Below are 19,715 nucleotides of genomic sequence, written 5' to 3' on the forward strand. Positions count from 1 at the left end.
CCTAAGTTCACCTGGCCTAGGTGTGTTAAATCCTTGAAAGGTATCTTTATCGTCTCATACGCATCACAAGAAAACACATTCCATCCAAGTGGCTTCAAAAAAGGGTAATCCTCAAAGATAAATGAGAAAATTGCTACTCATAGTGTATAAAAGTTTAAAATATTTGTTTCATGGCACATTTAAAATTAATCCAATCACAGCACAAGATGGTAAAAAATTACTGCGTACCGCATGTGACCTTTTGAGAAAGGCACACTTTTAGGCTTGAGGGAAAAAATGTAAAGACCCGAGTCAAACTCATCTTTCTCCTGGTGTGTGAACTCTTAAGTTCCCCTGGGGTAGCAGCAGGCTGTCTCCTCCACCAACGCCTTTCAGACTAAGGGGAACATTTACTAAGCAGTGATAAGAGCGGAGAAGTGAGCCAGTGGAGAAGTGCCCATGGCAACCAATCAGCACTGAAGTAACATCTATAATTTGCATACTATAAAATTATACAGAGCTGCTGATTGGTTGATGGGGCAGCTTCTCCACTGGCTCACTTCTCCACCTTTATCACTGCTTAGTAAATGTCCCCCTTAGTACTTTTTAAATGTGCATATTTTGATGTGCCATGAAATAAATGTTTTAAACTTTTATACACTAAGTGGAGCAATTTTCTCATCTCACCAGGGTCCGACCTGGGATTTAGGTGTGAAAGGGGTATAATCTAACAATGTTTGATCAGCATGTTTCTAGGAAATACATTTTACTAGAATGTTTGGTATTATTAAACTGTCACGAGAAGGCTACAGTATTTTGCATAAAAGCAGAAACTTACTAAATGGTCAGAAGAACATCTAGGAACATTCATAGGCAAACACACATTATGACAACAATAGCAATGGTATATAATATGATTACTAGATCTGCCGCCACATCATGCAATGTAAGGGACAGAGCAGAGCTGCTGCACAGGCCCAGTGGTAGCAGCTTCTTCTACCAAGTTTGCTGTGTGTGTGGATCTGATCCTCAGTCAGTGCTCTGGACCAGAGAGTAGCTACTAGGAAGAAGAGAGAGGAGCCTTACCATGAGGTGGGAGAATGTGTGCTTAGAAAGTGCAGTACTGTTTCTATGATGTTTGTATATTTATTATGGTATGTCTAACCTTTTCCTGACCACTTTGTTTGATACAGCCTTGCACTATAGTATAGACCATCTATAGTGTTAAATATTAATAATGTATTCATACAGGATCCAGTGTATAAAAAGCCCAGTATTTACATTAATGTCCAGGGTCGTTACTAAGTTCTTCTGCTGCTCCCCTAGACTCTCACACTTGCTCGAATGTTCTGCAGTGTGTGAGATTGTGGACTGGCATTTGGAAATCCTGCGTTGCCACAGACATTACAGTACTAACTACTAATAATACTTTAGTAGTACAGGTAACAGACAAGGTTTTAAAAACTACACCTTTACTTACACTTAAAAAATAATTTAATAAAAAAACTTCATAATAGCTCATCTACAGAATATAAATCATTTGATCCATGCTTTAGTAGCTTTTGCTTCTTTCTATTAACTGATTTGCTGGATTGTTTTCTTCATTTATTTAGCTGCCACGATGGGATGTGGTTGTGTGACCAGAGCTCGGGATCCCGGCGGACGCCATGCCGGAATCCCAAATGATCACAATGCTGCCCGATTGAATGCCGACACACAGGGTTTATTCCACGACACCCATAGGGGCTCTGTTGCGCTTGACCCCCCTCCCCAGTGGCATTCTGCTGACGGGATCCCACGTTTGGAATGCTGATCCCGGGCAACAGCAACACATTACCAACCCGCCAATGGATAATCTTTCCATCATTCTCAAAAATAAGATAGTAATATATCCAAAAATATGATCATGTTTTGCGCAGAGCAGATTTGTTGATATTATGTCATATAGTAAAATGATGTTTCCTTGACAACCAGGTTTTGTTATTAGCATTAGTGCAATTGATTGTACTGATTGATGTACTGCTTGTTGTTCTTTTAGATTACAGTCCATGCTGTGACCGTTACTGGTGTAGAAGTAGAAAAGCCCCTAGAGATGCGCGTCAGAATTTTGGACATCAATGACAACGCACCAGTATTTTCACAGAGTGTTTTTGTTGGTGCCATAGAAGAGAGGAGCAGAGCAAGTAAGCTCAACATATTTTGTTTTCAAAATACATATTTTTTGGATTGACTGAAAAATGTATAATGAGTCAGAAATATAATGCTAAAATGACATGTATTATAAAGTATATGGAATAAGTATCTGTATCCAGTACTATCATAATAGATTCTGTACTGTACTACCTTTTAGACTCCTTGGTGATGCAGATTCTTGCTACTGATGCGGATGAGGAAAACACTGTGAATTCTCAAATTGCTTACAGAATACTGTCCCAGAGTCCTTCGGATCCTCAAATGTTCATTATGAATCAATACACCGGCCAAGTCTTCACAATGTCCAGTGATCTTGACAGAGAGGTTTGTTGCTTTATTTCAAACCAATGGGGAGAAACATTTAGGGGTATATTCAACTGAAGGTTCAACTTGATAATAAGTCGAATCTGCATCAGTGGTAAACTGTCCAAAACAGCCGCGTTTTTTGACAAAAACACATGGATCGGCAAGTAACTCGCCGATCCATGTGTTTTCCAACAGTGCTGTTTTTTTCGACAGTCAAAAAAACGGCACTTTCATTGAATAGGTCAGAATAGGCACATTCGACCTAAAAACTGATAAAAAGTGCAGTTTTTCCGTCTGTCGGAAAAACTGGTGCCAATTGAATACCCCCTATAGGGGTAAATGTAATAGGGTCCGCATTATCTTATGGTTCCAAAAGTAATAAAATACAGTTAATCTTCAATGAATACACACTCATCTATATAAAGAAAAACGGTGTAACTATAATGACACATAAGGTAAATGTAATAGGATGCGAGAAGCCGGAGGTGCGGGACTTCGGGCAAGAATGCCCGTATTTTTAAAGCGGCAATCATTTACAAGGCAAAACCAGGTTGATTTTGCCTTTGTACATGATTGACACTTTAAAAATACAGTCAGTTACAGTAAAATTCAGTCAATTATGAATCTTCTTTTGGAAGCACAGTGTAACAAATGTCAGATCTCTATATAAAAATGATATTATTATATTGATAGTTTAGTACTTAATAAATGTGTAAATGAGTGCTCTGCAGCTGAGTGTTGTATCAGAGATTTCTTAATAGATTTATTATTAATTGAAATGTTCTGTATTTTAGTCGTTTAGTGGTTACAGCCTGTCAGTTGGCGGATCAGACTTGAACGGAGCTGCCGGGGGGCTGTCTGGACAATGTGGAGCTGATATCAATATTCTAGATGTGAATGACAACTTTCCAATGCTGGAGTTTGATTCCGTAAGTAAATTGGACATCTAAGTTTCAAGAGAATATAAGGGAGGTAGTTGATAATTTTATAACTAAAAAATTCAAATCAGCAAGAAGTTGCAGCTCTGTTTCTCTCTATATATCAAATGACAGTATTAAAATATTTATTCGTTTATAAGATCATCCGACAATGAGCTAAAACTTTGCCTTACTTTATCACTTTCTGTCCGGGATGTACTAAAGGAAAAATGCAGTAAAATCCCTGTTTACTGGGTTTTTACAGCATTTTCAAATGTACTAACCCCCGTCCGGCCGCTTATCGATGCGGAGGGTATCACAAGCTTTTTATGTTGATACCCTATGGGCTTCTTACTGCATCCTGCCGCCTCCGCCAACAATACAGTAGATATTGGGCCTAATTCAGACCTGATCGCTCGCTAGGGTTTTTTTTGCAATCCAGCGTTTGCATAGTTGCCGCCCACCGGGGAGTGTATTTTAGCTGTGCAATCGCATGTGCAGGAGAGCTGTACAAAAAGAGTTTGTGCAGTTTCTGAGTAGCTCAGAACTTACTCAGCCGCTGCGATCACTTCAGCTTTGTCCGGGCCCGGAATTGACATCAGACACCCGCCCTGCAAACGCTTGGACACGCCTGCGTTTTTCCAACCACTCCCTGAAAACGGTCAGTTGCCTCCCACAAACGCCCTCTTCCTGTCAATCTCCTTGTGAACGGCCATGCGAATGGATACTTTGCATAAACCCATCGCTGAGCGGCTATCTGCTTTGTACCCGTGCGTCGCGCCTGGGCATTGCGGTGCATATGCATGCGCAGTTCGGACCTGATCGCAGCCGTACAAAAAACACTAGCGAGCGATCAGGTCTGAATTAGGCCCATTGTTATTCCATACAACAGGGCTCCTGCTGCATTACTCAATAAAGATCATTCATGAAGTTCATAAATGCAGCTTCCCAAAATGCAGATGCTGATTGCACCTAGTTTTATGTGAATGCTCCTTACTTTATGCCCTATGCAAGGACTTTTTATGTTAAAGTGGTGGCATGCAATAAGACATTCCAATGTAGAATAAAGACACTAATAAAGATATTTATGCTGTTGTCCTATCACATACATGAATCAGAACTGAGCAGTATTTTCAAGAGTAAAATGTAAAAGTTGACTGAAAGGAGTGCCCCTAAATACATATTAGGTAGTATTCACAAACTTGAAATGACTCATACAGAGTGTTTTTAGAGAAGTAGGAGTGAATGTATCAAGCCGTGAAAAGAGTGGAGGAGTGGACCTGTGGAGAAGTTGTCCGTAGCAACCAATCAGCTTTGAGATAGCATTTATCAAGTACATTCTATAAAATGATCGGTAGAAGCTAATAAGTTGCTATAGACAACTTCTCCACTGGGCCACCTCTTCACTCATTTTACTGCTTCATACATAAACTCCCGTAGTTCCAAACTTCAATGCCTCATTCAGGAGTGGCTTAAGAGAGGAGGGAAGCCGCGTGTAGACTCCTCTCTGTGGGCCCCCTCCTCTCTGCAACGCCGTAGACTATGTATATGTGCAGGTCTCCAGAAATATGGTGCCCACCATGTGCCCTGAGACTAATCTCTAGTGCACATGTGCAGGTTTCCAAAAACATTGTGCACACCATGTTCCTGGAGGCAAATTTCTATTGCTCTTGTGCGTATCACTCAGCAAATGGCCATCGTGCAATTTCCCAAATGATTTCACTAGCATCAGCAGCACCAAAGCAGGGTTTGGGAGAGGTTATTAAATATGGGTGAAGGGTGTGCGGTGTGGGCCCCCCTGGACCCAGGGCCCCATGTGCACCACACACATTGCCCCCATTATAGAAATGTCTATGTCCTCATTCATGACAACTCTGAGCATCTGTAAAATTCAATAAAGAGGCTATGTAGGAATCCTGCATACCAGGGGACTTCTTTTTCTTTTATGTAGTCCCGTAAATTAAAATAGAGGACCTATTTCAGACCTGATCTCTGTTGTGCGAAATCGCACAGCGGCCGATTATCGAATGACTGCACATGCATATGCACCGTAATGCGCAGGCATGAGCCCAAACAGCGACAGAACGGTGCAAAAAATTTAGATCGCTAGGCGTACGCAAGGTGATTGACAGGAAGCGGATGTTTGTGGCCGTTTTCTGGGAGTGTCAGGAAAAACGTAGGCGTTCCCAAGCGTTTTCAGGTAGGGTGTGTGACATCAGCTCCGACCCGATCAGCCTGTTATTATCAAACTGAAGGAGTAAGTCCTGGGCTACGCACAGACTGGAAAAATCATTTGATGGTGAGTGAGTTGCGAACAGATTTGCAGCTGTCTGGCGAAGTTTTCACACAGCGTATGCATGCATTTGCGCACTTGCACGGGGCGAGTTTTCACTCTGTCTGGCCGGCGACTATCTGATCTGAAATTTGCAGAGGTGTGATCAGGTCTGAATAAGGCCCTTAGTTGGCTCAATAAAAGTCATGTAATTGTGGTTGGACCAAATTCAACAAAGAATTTTGTGACCAGTCATATATTATCACTCACAAACAGCCATAGATGGGTGCACTTAACCACTAAGCCACTTCACTCTACTATTTATAATGCACATCATGGCATACTTAGGCAACATTCTGCCGAAACACAAAGACACATGTATTTGAACTAACAAATGTTTCTTTTTTTCAGTACTCAGTTGAAATCATGGAAAATATGCTTGGCTTGACCAACCTAAGGATGAAAGTATTTGATGCTGATGAGATGTTCTCTGATAACTGGATTGCAGTGTTTGAGATAGTATCAGGCAATGACGGTGGATGGTTTATGATCGATACAGATGCTCAGACTAATGAAGGTGTCTTAAGAATTGTTAAGGTAAAACTCTTTAGCACATATAGATATAATTAATATTTGTGATATCACTAAAAGAACTATAGGTTTTATATAAAAACATAAGCAATTCTAACATCAGGGCTGGATTAAGTTCACCGGAGATTGTAGGCAAAAATGTTTTTCTTTAAACACACCCAGGATTGGATTTGTGAGAAAACCCAACCATGTTCAGCAATAATTTACTATTTTAGTATTATGCAAGTATTAATCACATGCTCAATAGGAGATTAAATATTTTTATTTATTTACCTCTCCTGATGCAACCAGGGTTGAAACTATTGAACGTTGGGGCAGAAAACCAATCATCAGGGTCAGTACAGGGAAGTCTGCTGTGCTGCTGCAAGGGAGTACATGCAGGTCAATCTAATGATATTGTTAACGATTTTCAGCAATCGTCTAGCGTGTATGCTCTACCAACATATATACCTGATATATCATTAACGACCAAATGACCAAACTATGCAAGATATATGGTTAGGTCGTTTGTAAGATTGCACAGTGTTTATGCACTATATCATTTCTCCGGAAGTTCAAGGGAAATCTGGACAACCATCACGTCATTTGCACATTGTCTAATGAATGTGGGCATATGACATAATCCAGGGCTCCAGGTGAACCCAAAGCCAAAAAGTTATCTATATTTTAAGAAAAAATGTGTAATGAAATCTGTATTTTAAACTTTTATAATAACAATGTATTATTATTTCTCATCTCTCCGCAAGTATCTCTGATTAATATTTTCTATTACTTTTTCTAGGCATTGGATTATGAATCTATGAAGATGGCAAATCTCGCTTTTCTAGTTAGTAACAGGGCTGCCTTCCATCAATCTGTAATATCTGAATATCGAGCAAAAGCAACTAGCATAACTGTTCAGGTGCAAAATGTGAAGGAGACTCCTGTGTTTGTTCCCAGCTCATATAATGTACAGATCCCATCAGGATTATCCATGGAACAGTTACTAAAACTTGTACTGACAAAGGTTACCGTTTACGATATGGAGACTGGAGGCCCAGCCACTAATATTGTGTAAGTCATATTTATGTATTTGCCCACTGACAACATAGCCAGTCATGGAGCTCTGCATTTATAATGCTATTGTGCAAAGCAGATTTTAAACCTATGTTTTACACATTGATTCCCCATTTCCATGCCAGATGTGCAAGTCTTGTGTTTGCTAAGTTTGAAGGTCAATCATGTTATATAGGGAGTCATTCAGATCTGATCACTGGGCTGCTAAATTTACTGTCCTGCGTTCAGATAGACGCCGCCTCCAGGGGGAGTGTAAATTTGCCGTGCAAGAGTGTGATCCTATGTGTACGCCGAGCTGTTAAAATCCACTTTGTGCAGTCTCTGCGCAGCCTAGGACTTACTCCTACTGTGCAATCACATCAGGCTGATCGGGGCCGCAGCTGGTGTCAGACACTCTCCCTGAAAACGCTTGGGACCGCCTACGTTTTTCTGGATACTCCCAATAAACGGTCAGTTACCACCCACATACGGCCTCCTCGTGTCAATCACCATGCGAACGCCCGTTCAAACTGATTTTTCGCACTATCCCTTCGCTGACCAGCTATGCCCTTTGTTGCTGTCCGACGCGCATGCGCATTGCGGTGCATGCGCATGTGCAAGCGGTACCTGATCGCCTGCTGTGCAAAAATGCACAGCAGCGATCAGATCTGAATGACTCTCATAGTAATATTGTCGCTGCATTAATAACATTCATTAATGTAACTGTTGAATTTCCATTGGATTTATGCTTTGGTGTATATGATAAAGGTGACTACAGTATATGTTGTTAATTTATCACAGCAAATAAGGTCATACCCAAAGTAAAATCCTTTCTCTGATCCAGTTTAAATAAAATGACTTATGGTGCCCATACACTAGGGCGATATCGGGTTCTATCAAGCGATTACGACCGCATCGGTGCGATATATTGCATGGATTGCATGTCACTGGTCGAAACTCGCATCTCAAGATATTATGTGCTGCACTTAATATTTATCACATCGCATGTAGGATCGCATGTGGTTTTTAAGCACATGTGATTTATCGCACTACGATGTGCGATCTGTGTTGTTTTGAGCTCACTTCCTGGACACTCCCCTCCACCCATTGTGCTGATTACCCGATTTCAGGTCGCAACGGCATGCGATTTATCGCATGATCACATGCACATCGAATGCATAAAAAAACACTACAGATGCAATTTATCACAGCCTTGCCTGCCGGGGAAATCGCAGCTCGATATCGCTACGCGGCCAATCGCCCTAGTGTATGGTCACCATTACTTTCGTCAGTGACCACTTATAGGGCTAAATTTACTAAGGTGGCTGTTTTTTTAGAACCAGTCAGATTCTACTTAACATTTATCTAGCTGCTTCTAGAAGATAATAGATAGAATCTGATTGGTTGCTACAATATGGGTAACATCACCAGTTCAAAAAAACTCCCACCTTAGTAAATTTACCCCATAGAATGTTGCAATATCACAAAACACAATAAAGATTAGTATGGCAGCTGATACAAGTGTGTCTGTACAATTTCATATACACAAAACATAAAATGTTAATACTGTCATTGTAAATAGGTACCAGATGTCACAGAATATGAGCAAATGGCTGATAATTGATTCTAATACTGGCGAGATCAGAATGACCTATGAAATGGCAAAAAACTATCCAAATCTAGACAAGAATATGACAGCTACAATTTTCGCTCTCCTTAATGGTAAGCAGATCTATTGTTCGGAGATATATGTTCTTTATTTGTGCAAGCCCATTTCTTCTGTTGCCTTGTTTTGCTAACTGTTTTCTTACTCTTTGTTTATATAGGGGACCCCAATCGACCCATAGCAAATGCCTCATTTGGTCTACAGCCAAACATTGGGGGCACCGCAGTTACAGGAACCCCAAGTCAAGGCTGCCCTGTGATTACTCAAGAGCCCCGAGTAGCATGTCTGAATGTGAAGAAAGTTATTATCGCTGCCTCTCCAGCAGTGAATGCACCTTTAAGAATAACTCTTGCCCCAAATTCTGAATGGACTGTGAGTCCACTTAATGGTAAGCTCTGGACAAATGTGCTAGATTACACCAGAGAAAAAAGTCAAGCAAAACAGGCAGACATATGCAATTCTCCGATCTCTTACTGAATAAGATATTTAATAGGGGATTTAGGAGCCTATTTATTGAAACCCTTTTACCATAAAATCATACAGAAATTACTTAGACATTGGGCCTATTTATCATAGATATCTGTAAATAATGCTGCAGGCTGCCGTCAACATCATTCTCAATCTTGTCCTACATATTTTTCAAGCATGGGAAAAGCTTAGCTTTCCGGAGGTCGGCCCCTGTTATCTAATGCCGACGGCTGACCCCTCTCCGGTATCCTCTATCCTCTACCATAGATTTTGGCTAAATGCCACTGCCGCCGCCATGACAGCCTTTTACTGGAGCTGCTGTGGTGGCAAGGGATGTTTGATAAGGGGTAGATGTATTATCACTGACCATTCTGCAGTTATCTGTCAGGACCTGCTTCGCCCATTTGGCATGGCGAAGAGGGTTCCTGTATCGGCGACATGTATTATTATTATTATGCTGCCGAAGAGGGAGAGTGTTAACTGACCTTTCTGCCGAAGTCTACTCTCCCTCCTGTAGCTGCTGTGACCGGCCCTTGCAGACATCCTGCACAGGTGCCGGTGAGAAATGCCCCAGCAGCACCCACCTCTTATGGGAATAAAAACTTTGGGGTCAATTTACTAAGCCTTGGATGGAGCTAAAGAGGACAGAGATAAAGTACAAGCCAACCAGCTCCTGTTATTTTTCAAACACATAGGTAAATGTATTATAGCGGCATGCACCATGCCGCTATAACCCTTCCTGCTTCGCCTCACTACCGAGGCGAAGCAGGAAGGAACATCGACAAGATGTATTAACATCTTGTCTGCCGAAGCACGGGAGCAAAATCTCCCCCCTCCGGCAATGTCCCCCGAGCAAACAGCACGTCCGCTCAGTGCTGACGCGCTGTGTCTCCTTGCTCAGATGGCTCTTCTGCGCATGCATGGAATCTCGCTACTCACGCAAGATCCCCTGTGCACTCCAGAGCTGCCACTCACCACAGCTCTGTCCCTGCTGTGGTCTATGGGCTTCGCCACCTGCAGCTGTTGAAATTGACAGCTGCAGATGTCGGAACGGTCAGCATCATACATTGCCCGCACTGCTATCTGTTAGACGGGGTCTTACATGGGGGAGAAGCAGTCTCAGGGCACATAACGTGCGCTGATACTGTTTCTTCCCCATGTCACAGGGTAATACATTTACCCAACAGCCTGTAACATGGCAGTTAAGAGCTGATTGGCTGGTACTTTATCTCCATCCAAGGCTTAGTAAACAGACCACATTATTGTTTTTGTCTGCACAATCCCTGGTTGTAGGATCCGACAGCCAGGGACAATGTAGTGTAGTGGTGCTATAGCTGTCAAACTCGATCAGAACAGTCAGTGCCACTGTTCACTTATTACTTAACCACTTAACTGACAATTTTTTCATGCAAAACCATTCAAAATATTTATTTTTTACATTTTTATTTAATATAGTTTAAAACTTATTTTTTTAATCATTTAAATATTATATTATGCACATCGGCAGAACGTACTGTACCTCCTCATCAAAAACTGGGAGACACAAAAGGGCGGCGCAGTTGCATGTGATCATTCCAGTTAAGTGGTTAACATATCGGCATGCTATCTAAAGATAGAACCGCAAATAAAACCTGAGGCACTGCGTTGAACAGACAATGCGGTCGTCTTACTTCCGGGGATGCAGTATCTGCGGCACCTAACACCCGCAGATATTGCGATACCCCGTACGGCAGGTACAGTATTACATCTATCTCTATGAATTCCTTATTGCTGCTATATGCAGTGAGAACGAATGATAAGTAACCTGGCCTGTTTCTTAATAATATAAACATCACCCACATATGACATAACTCACTGCTAAACACATATAAAACTTCTATTAGATCTATGCACATTGTCTTGCAAAGGATTTACCCTCTTTGGGCCTCATTTAGAATTGTGCTTTACTGTCAGAATTCTGTATATCGGCTGCAACTATTTGCCTGTACTCTGAGCTGCACAGATCTCTGCGACTGCACTGGTCCAAGTTCTCCATCCACCAGAGCAGTCCTCATCATTGTTATTGACATTTATACTTGCCTAATGCTAGGTGCAAGAGATGCAAGTGAAATAGATGCCGCCTCGGCATACACTTGATTCAGAATATGGTGTAACTCCAGTTACATCCCCGAGGCACACCCAGGAGATAGTTCGCTTTCATGCACACACCCAGTTGAAACCCAGTAACACCTATTAGATGGAAGTACAAAAAAAGAGTTCTTATTTAGGAAGCAGCTTGCACAAGTCCATGTTGCACAAATATATAAGAAATTTAGTAACTCATAATCTACAAATACTGCCGGCTCCTACACTTTTACACTGCACCAGGCTTCCTATCACTATGGAGGAGCTGGCATTTTGGTGTCACCCCTCAAAAGAGTGACCCCCCCCCCTCCCCTAGTGATGCCACTGTATCATGTCGATGTTCAAAATCCTGACATTCAGAATGCTGACACGGACAGACGTGGTCTGGATGTCAAAATGTAGGCTTGTTGACAGGTTTGCAATGTCAGCATTTGATATATAAACACTCACAATGTCGACACTGACAGGATGTCAACAGTCCTATTTGACTCTAAACGCAGCCTAATCCTAACATTATCCATCACCTAACTAACCCTAATATGTTCATAACACTTTGAACATGTCAACATTTTGTGTCGACATTATGAACGTGTTGGCATTCAGACCAAATATGTTGAGAATCTGAATGTCTGATTCTGAACATGTTAATATTACAGCGCCAACATTCTGAACGTCAACATGGTAGGAGACTCCATGCTGTATCATACCAAGGCCGGGATGTAATGAAGTCCAAATTTGGTGGCCATGCGGGATACTGGCCAAGCTTGGACGTTTTTTTGAAGGGGAAATCATGTACAAGATTAAACCATGCCTTGTACATGATTGCATGAAAGTCTGAGTTCGGACGACACCCCGCACGGCCGACAAACTACGACTCCATTACATCCGGGCCCAAAGCTATCACAAAGGAAACGCACCATTATACTCCCACTCTTGTTTCTTTTCAAGGGTATGGAAACAAGTGGTTTGGGGCAGCTTGAGATGGCAAATCTAAACCCTATCACATACTGTATGCATAACATAAATAGAATATATAGAAAATGATTGTATGTCAGAATATTAGGTATGTATGGAATACACAATTCATTACACATTAATTATAAAGTTTTAGTGCTTTAATGGGCTCATAGTCTGGCATAGATGAGCCTGCGGTTAGCCAACTCTACTACACAAAGATTAATAATGCTGTTATCTGTACGTTCTCTGTACATGTTTAGGGGCAAAGAAATAATCTAACCTATTTTTTATTTTAGATACGGCTGTGACTTTAGAGGGTGGGTCTTCAGTAATTGCTAATAATTATACTGTCCTGGTATATGTTACGGACAAAAACAATCAGTCCTGCCCAAATCCATTCCGTGTTGTTATACAAGTTTGTGAGTGTACTCAGTCTGGATATTGTGATGCTTCAAAGCAGGCAGGCAAGAGTGTGTCCCTTGGTCCAGCAGCAATTGGTCTCATGGTTTTGGGATTTCTAGCTCTTTTATGTAAGTAATCCAAAACGCTTTTTTATCTTAATTATAAAGTGTTTGTTTTGCAATACTATTGCTAATAATAATCATACCAATAATGCATTATTTAACTGAGTGGACTGAGATTGAAGTTGTGTTGCAATATGTTTCTGAATCAAGTTTGTAAATACTGTGCATTTTTCAATAAAATGTCTAACTGCTTTCATATCTGAAGTTCACAGTTAATATGTCATCTAAAATTATAAAAATATTACACAGAGATATGGGGGGGATGTATCAAGCCTTGGAGAGAGACAAAGTACAAGGCAATCAGCTTCTAACTGTAATTTTACAGACTATTTTTGAAAAAGGTAAGTTATAAGCTGATTGGCTGGTACTGTATCTCTCTCCACTTTATCTTTCACCAAGGTTTGCTACATCTCACCCATGTTGCAATACTGAAACTATGTGCCCATCCTATTGCAGTTAAGAATGTATAGTCCCTGCCACATGTACGCACACACACATGCAGCTATGTACTCATACATCTAGGGTCTATACACCACATCATAACGAGACGCCCGGCACAACTGAGATGCTCAGAGAGGTGTAGCCTACTATCTTTTTCTATACGTTTTGAGCATTAGTCGCATCGCAGACGCAACAAAACATCAATCAAAGTCTACTTTAGACATTGAGCCGCAAACTCATCCAGACACAGATGTACAAATGGCGCACATCAAATGAATCAGTGTAATCTAGCAAAGTAGTTTTGTCCATTTCTTTTATTTATGTGAACATTTTGATCAAGAAAGATGCTCTACGCGATTAAGTCCCCTAGGACCTGGTATGCAGAGAGGGTTTTTTGGTACTACTGAAGCCACAGTGTATGAGGCTACATCTGATACTGTACACAAATGACATTTTTTGTCAACCTACCAGTATATTTTTGGATTGTTGGAGGAAACCCACTCAGCATAGGGAAAACATACAAACTCCACACAGTTAGGGCCTTGGTGGGAAACGAACCCAAGACATCAGTGCTGTGAGGCTGTAATGATAACCATTACATCATCTTTACAAGTGAGAAATTGAACAGCAAAATGCAAAAAACATATATATTAACAGAAAATAGATGTGTTGCTTATACCGGAGATGCTCACAAATGACATATGATTTTCTATCTTACTTCACAGTGGCTCTGCTCTTATTGCCCCTCTGTGTATGTGGTGCTGGGGCTGCAGGAGCTAAGTTTGTTCCAGTTGCAGCTGGCTATGATGGAGCATGTCATCAATGGGGAACAGAAGGTGCAAAGCCTGAAGATGTGGTTAGTAACTACTAAAAAAGGATTACTTAAATGGAGTCAGTTGACTTGATTGTACATTGACTGTATCATTTTCAGCAAATACACTTCAATACAAAAAGAACATCCAATCAGTTTCTGCCTGAAAGCTCCCATGTCTCCACTAATTATTCCTGGAGAATTGTCCATTAGAGATAACATAATTATTAATGTCCTGCATTTATACACAGCTAACTAAATTGAAATTATTGAAATAGGCCATGCCGTGTGGGAGCTGAGTAAGGCCTTTGGACTTTTGGACTTTAATTCAGTTAATACTTACCTTCGGGATCCTGACTGTCTGGATTCCATCGTCAGGATCTTGGGCCCTCATTCCGAGTTGTTCGCTCGCAAGCTGCTTTTAGCAGCTTTACACACGCTAAGCCGCCGCCTACTGGGAGTGAATCTTAGCTTCTTAAAATTGCGACCGAAAGATTCTCAAAATTGCGATTACACACCTCTTAGCAGTTTCTGAGTAGCTTCAACCTTACTCGGCATCTGCGATCAGTTCAGTGCTTGTCGTTCCTGGTTTGACGTCACAAACACACCCAGCGTTCGCCCAGACACTCCTCCGTTTCTCCAGCCACTCCCGCGTTTTTCCCAGAAACGGTAGCGTTTTTTCACACACACCCATAAAACGGCCAGTTTCCGCCCAGAAACACCCACTTCCTGTCAATCACATTACGATCACCAGAACGAAGGAAAAACCGTGAGTAAAATTCCTAACTACATAGCAAATTTACTTGGCGCAGTCGCAGTGCGAACATTGCGCATGCGCACTAAGCGGAAAATCGATGCGATGCGAAGAAATTTACCGAGCGAACAACTCGGAATGACCCCCTTGATCCTTTCGGTATTCCATTGTCAGTGACGGCTGTCGGGATTCCAGTGTCGGTAGTATGAGTGCCGGATCCTGAACGTATACCCTTTTAACCACTTGCCTGGCATGGTCACATCTGCCTGCAAGTGCTCTATCTGACCTGGTCACACAGGATGCGACCAGTCAGATAGAGAGTGTTAGCAGCTGCAAGGAAGAGAATCTTCCCTCCGCTGCTGCTGTCAGAGGGACCGAAGATCCCTCTGCCTCCCTGCACTCTCCCCTACTAATTGCCGTGTTGCCGATCACTGCTGATCGGTCAGCACGGCAGGACCCCCCCTACTCCAGCAGCTGCTGGGGAAGTGTAAATGAAACAACCCCCCCCCCCAAGAACCCCCTGTGTACCTGGAGGCTGTTCCGGCTTTCAAAATGAAAGCCGCGATGGTGGCCTTTGTCAGCCAGTAGGCATATACTGCTTGTGCCCAACTAGTAAGAATCTTTTTATAAATCTGTGCTGTACATACATACATCCCAAATTCTTGCTGGCCAAAAGAGAGACACTCGTGGGAAGTTAATGGGTGTGGCTAGGGGGCATGGCCTTGTAGGAATGCCATGTCTGGGTGCCACACCCTCGTTTCCGTCACTTTGAGAGCATGCCCAGTACTCTGGGAGCTGCATGGCATGACCCCAGTCCCTCTCCTGTGAATAATAAATGGCGTGCACATGCACACATCATCTATTCATCACTGCTCTCCTAAGCAGAATTTCTAAGCAGAGCAACGATTGCCAGGGAGCCTCCCACTTCTCCTAAGCCCCCCCACCACACCCCTGCCACCGCAGGGACTGCCACGCCAAGATTGAGACAGTTTGGAGGTATGGCTTATGGGATGAATAATACTAATGTCAGGAAATGTACCATTTGGATGTTATTCATTGTGATAAAACTCCAGTAATTTGGAATAAGATGTTAACTAATACATCAATCTCAAATGTGCATTCTCTTTTCTTACACAGGATATGACAAGTATGCTAATAAACTCAAGTGGCCCAGCTTATTCTGGTAAGTTTAATAATTGTAAAGGTAAAAAGAATATACATTTCACAGCTTTTTTTTATTGTGTCTTTTTCACTGATCTTACATTTCCTATTTAAAAAACAAAAAAAATAAGATTTTACACCTACCGGTAAATCTTTTTCTCCTAGTCCGTAGAGGATGCTGGGGACTCCGTAAGGACCATGGGGTATAGACGGGCTCCGCAGGAGACATGGGCACTCTAAAGACTTTAGATGGGTGTGCACTGGCTCCTCCCTCTATGCCCCTCCTCCAAACCTCAGTTAGAGAACTGTGCCCAGAGGAGACGGACAGTACGAGGAAAGGATTTTTGTTAATCTAAGGGCAAGATACATACCAGCCCACACCATCCACACCGTACAACATGGAACATACGAGCCAGTTAACAGTATGAAACAAAACAGCATCAGCCCGAGACTGATCAAAACTGTAACATAACCCTTATGTAAGCAACAACTATATACAAGTCTTGCAGAATTTAGTCCGCACTGGGACGGGCACCCAGCATCCTCTACGGACTAGGAGAAAAAGATTTACCGGTTTAAAATCTTATTTTCTCTTACGTCCTAGAGGATGCTGGGGACTCCGTAAGGACCATGGGGATTACACCAAAGCTCCAGACCGGACGGGAGAGTGCGGATGACTCTGCAGCACCGATTGAGCAAACAGGAGGTCCTCCTCAGCCAAGGTATCAAACTTGTAGAATTTAGCAAAAGTGTTTGAACCCGACCAAGTCGCCGCTCGGCAAAGCTGTAATGCCGAGACGCCTCGGGCAGCCGCCCAAGAAGAGCCCACCTTCCTAGTGGAATGGGCCTTTACCGAATTTGGTAATGGCAATCCAGCCGTAGAATGAGCCTGCTGAATCGTGTTACAGATCCAGCGAGCAATAGTCTGTTTAGAAGCAGGAGCGCCAAGCTTGTTGGCTGCATACAGGACAAACAGTGCCTCTGTTTTCCTAACCCGAGCCGTCCTGGCTACATAAATTTTTAAGGCCCTGACTACATCAAGGGACTTGGAATCCTCCAAGTCACCCGTAGCCACAGGCACCACGATAGGTTGGTTCATATGAATAGATGAAACCACCTTAGGCAAAAATTGAGGATGAGTCCTTAATTCTGCTCTATCCACATGGAAAATCAGATAGGGGCTCTTGTGAGACAAAGCCGCCAATTCGGACACCCGCCTTGCAGATGCCAAGGCCAACAACATGACCACCTTCCAAGTGAGAAATTTTAAATCCACCGTTTGAAGAGGCTCAAACCAGTGAGATTTTAGGAACTGTAACACCACGTTAAGGTCCCATGGTGCCACTGGGGGCACAAAAGGAGGCTGGATGTGCAGCACTCCCTTTACAAAAGTCTGGACTTCTGGGAGAGAAGCCAATTCCTTCTGAAAGAAAATTGATAGGGCCGAAATCTGTACCTTAATGGAGCCTAACTTTAGGCTCCTGTCTGTAGAAAGTGGAGAAAACGGCCCAGATGGAACTCTTCAGTAGGAGCATTCTTGGCTTCACACCAAGATACATACTTCCTCCAGATGCGGTGATAATGTTTCGCCGTCACCCCCTTCCTAGCCTTAATCAGAGTAGGGATGACTTCCTCCGGAATACCTTTCCCCGCTAGGATTTGGTGTTCAACCGCCATGCCGTCAAACATAACCGCGGTAAGTCTTGGAACACGCAGGGCCCCTGCTGCAACAGGTCTTCCCTGAGAGGAAGAGGCCACGGATCTTCTGTGAGCATTTCCTGAAGATCTGAATACCAGGCCCTTCGAGGCCAATCCGGAACAATGAGTATTGTCTGCACTCTTTTTCGTCTTATGATTCTCAGTATTTTTGAGATGAGCGGAAGAGGAGGGAACACATAGACCAACTGAAACACCCATGGTGTCACCAAGGCATCCACTGCTACTGCCTGAGGGTCCCTTGACTTGGCACAATACCTCCGAAGCTTCTTGTTGAGGCGTGACGTCATCATGTCTATTTGTGGAAGTCCCCACTGACTTGTTATCTCTACAAAAACTTCTTGATGAAGTCCCCACTCTCCTGAATGGAGATCGTGTCTGCTGAGGAAGTCTGCTTCCCAGTTGTCCACTCACGGAATGAAGACTGCTGACAGAGAGCTTGCGTGATTTTCCGCCCAGCGAAGAATCTTGGTGGCTTCCGCCATTGCCACTCTGCTCCTTATCCCGCCTTGGCGGTTTACATGAGCCACAGCTGTGACGTTGTCTGATTGAATCAGAACCGGTAGGTCGCGAAGAAGATTCTCCGCTTGTCGTAGGCCATTGTATATGGCCCTCAATTCCAGTACGTTGATGTGTAGACAAGCCTCCTGGCTTGACCATAGTCCCTGAAAATTTCTTCCTTGTGTGACTGCTCCCCATCCTCGGAGGCTCGCGTCCGTGGTCACCAGAACCCAGTCTTGAATGCCGAACCTGCGACCTTCGAGAAGGTGAGCACTCTGCAGCCACCACAGGAGAGACACCCTGGCCCTGGGGGACAGGCTCATATTTTCTGATGTATTTGTAGATGGGACCCCGACCACTTGTCCAGAAGGTCCCACTGAAACGTCCTCGCATGGAACCTGCCGAAGGGGATTGCCTCGTAGGTCGCCACCATTTTTCCCAGTACTCGAGTGCATTGATGGACTGACACTTTTTTCGGTTTTAACAGGTCTCTGACCATGTTCTGGAGTTCCTGGGCTTTTTCCATCGGGAGAAAAACCCTCTTTTGTTCCGTGTCCAGAATCATGCCTAAGAAAGATAGCCGAGTCGTTGGAATCAACTGTGACTTTGGTAGATTTAGAATCCAGCCATGCTGCTGCAGCACTCTCAGGGAGAGCGACACGCTTTTCTGCAATTGATCTCTCGATCTCGCTTTTATCAGGAGATCGTCCAAGTACGGGATAATTGTGACTCCTTGCCTGCGCAGGAGCACCATCATTTCCGCCATTACCTTGGTGAAAATCCTCGGGGCCGTGGAAAGCCCAAACGGCAACGTCTGAAACTGGTAATGACAGTCCTGTACAGCTAATCTCAGGTATGCCTGATGAGGGAGATATATGGGGACATGAAGGTATGCATCCTTCATGTCTAGTGACACCATAAAATCCCCCCCTTCCAGGCTGGAGATAACTGCCCGGAGCGATTCCATCTTGAATTTGAACTTTTTCAAGTACAGGTTTAGGGATTTTAGATTTAGAATGGGTCTGACCGAGCCATCCGGTTTCGGGACCACAAACAGGGTTGAATAGTACCCCTTCCCATGTTGCACTAAGGGAACCTTGACAATCACTTGTTGTTGACACAGTTTTTAAATTGCAGCTAAAACTATCTCCCTTTCTGGGGGAGAAGCAGGTAAAGCCGATTTGAAAAATCGGCGAGGAGGCACGTCTTCGAATTCCAGCTTGTAGCCTTGGGATACAATTTCCATCGCCCAAGGATCCACGTCTGACTGAACCCAGACGTGGCTGAAGAGTCGAAGAC

The 19,715-nt window shown here is 43.2% G+C and overlaps 1 protein-coding gene across 1 annotated transcript in view; it reads left to right on the top strand.

The window, feature by feature from the left end:
- LOC134929647 (desmoglein-3-like) overlaps positions 1-19,715 on the top strand; it is a 67,745-nt gene that overhangs the window by 39,730 nt on the left and 8,300 nt on the right. The window contains 10 exon segments of the mRNA XM_063925227.1: positions 2,018-2,162; positions 2,330-2,496; positions 3,273-3,407; positions 6,079-6,264; positions 7,040-7,311; positions 8,876-9,015; positions 9,120-9,347; positions 12,805-13,038; positions 14,199-14,329; positions 16,176-16,221. Of these exon segments, the coding sequence (XP_063781297.1) occupies positions 2,018-2,162; positions 2,330-2,496; positions 3,273-3,407; positions 6,079-6,264; positions 7,040-7,311; positions 8,876-9,015; positions 9,120-9,347; positions 12,805-13,038; positions 14,199-14,329; positions 16,176-16,221 (1,684 nt within the window).

Source organism: Pseudophryne corroboree, chromosome 5, assembly GCF_028390025.1.
Source record: "Pseudophryne corroboree isolate aPseCor3 chromosome 5, aPseCor3.hap2, whole genome shotgun sequence".
Taxonomy (NCBI): domain Eukaryota; kingdom Metazoa; phylum Chordata; class Amphibia; order Anura; family Myobatrachidae; genus Pseudophryne; species Pseudophryne corroboree.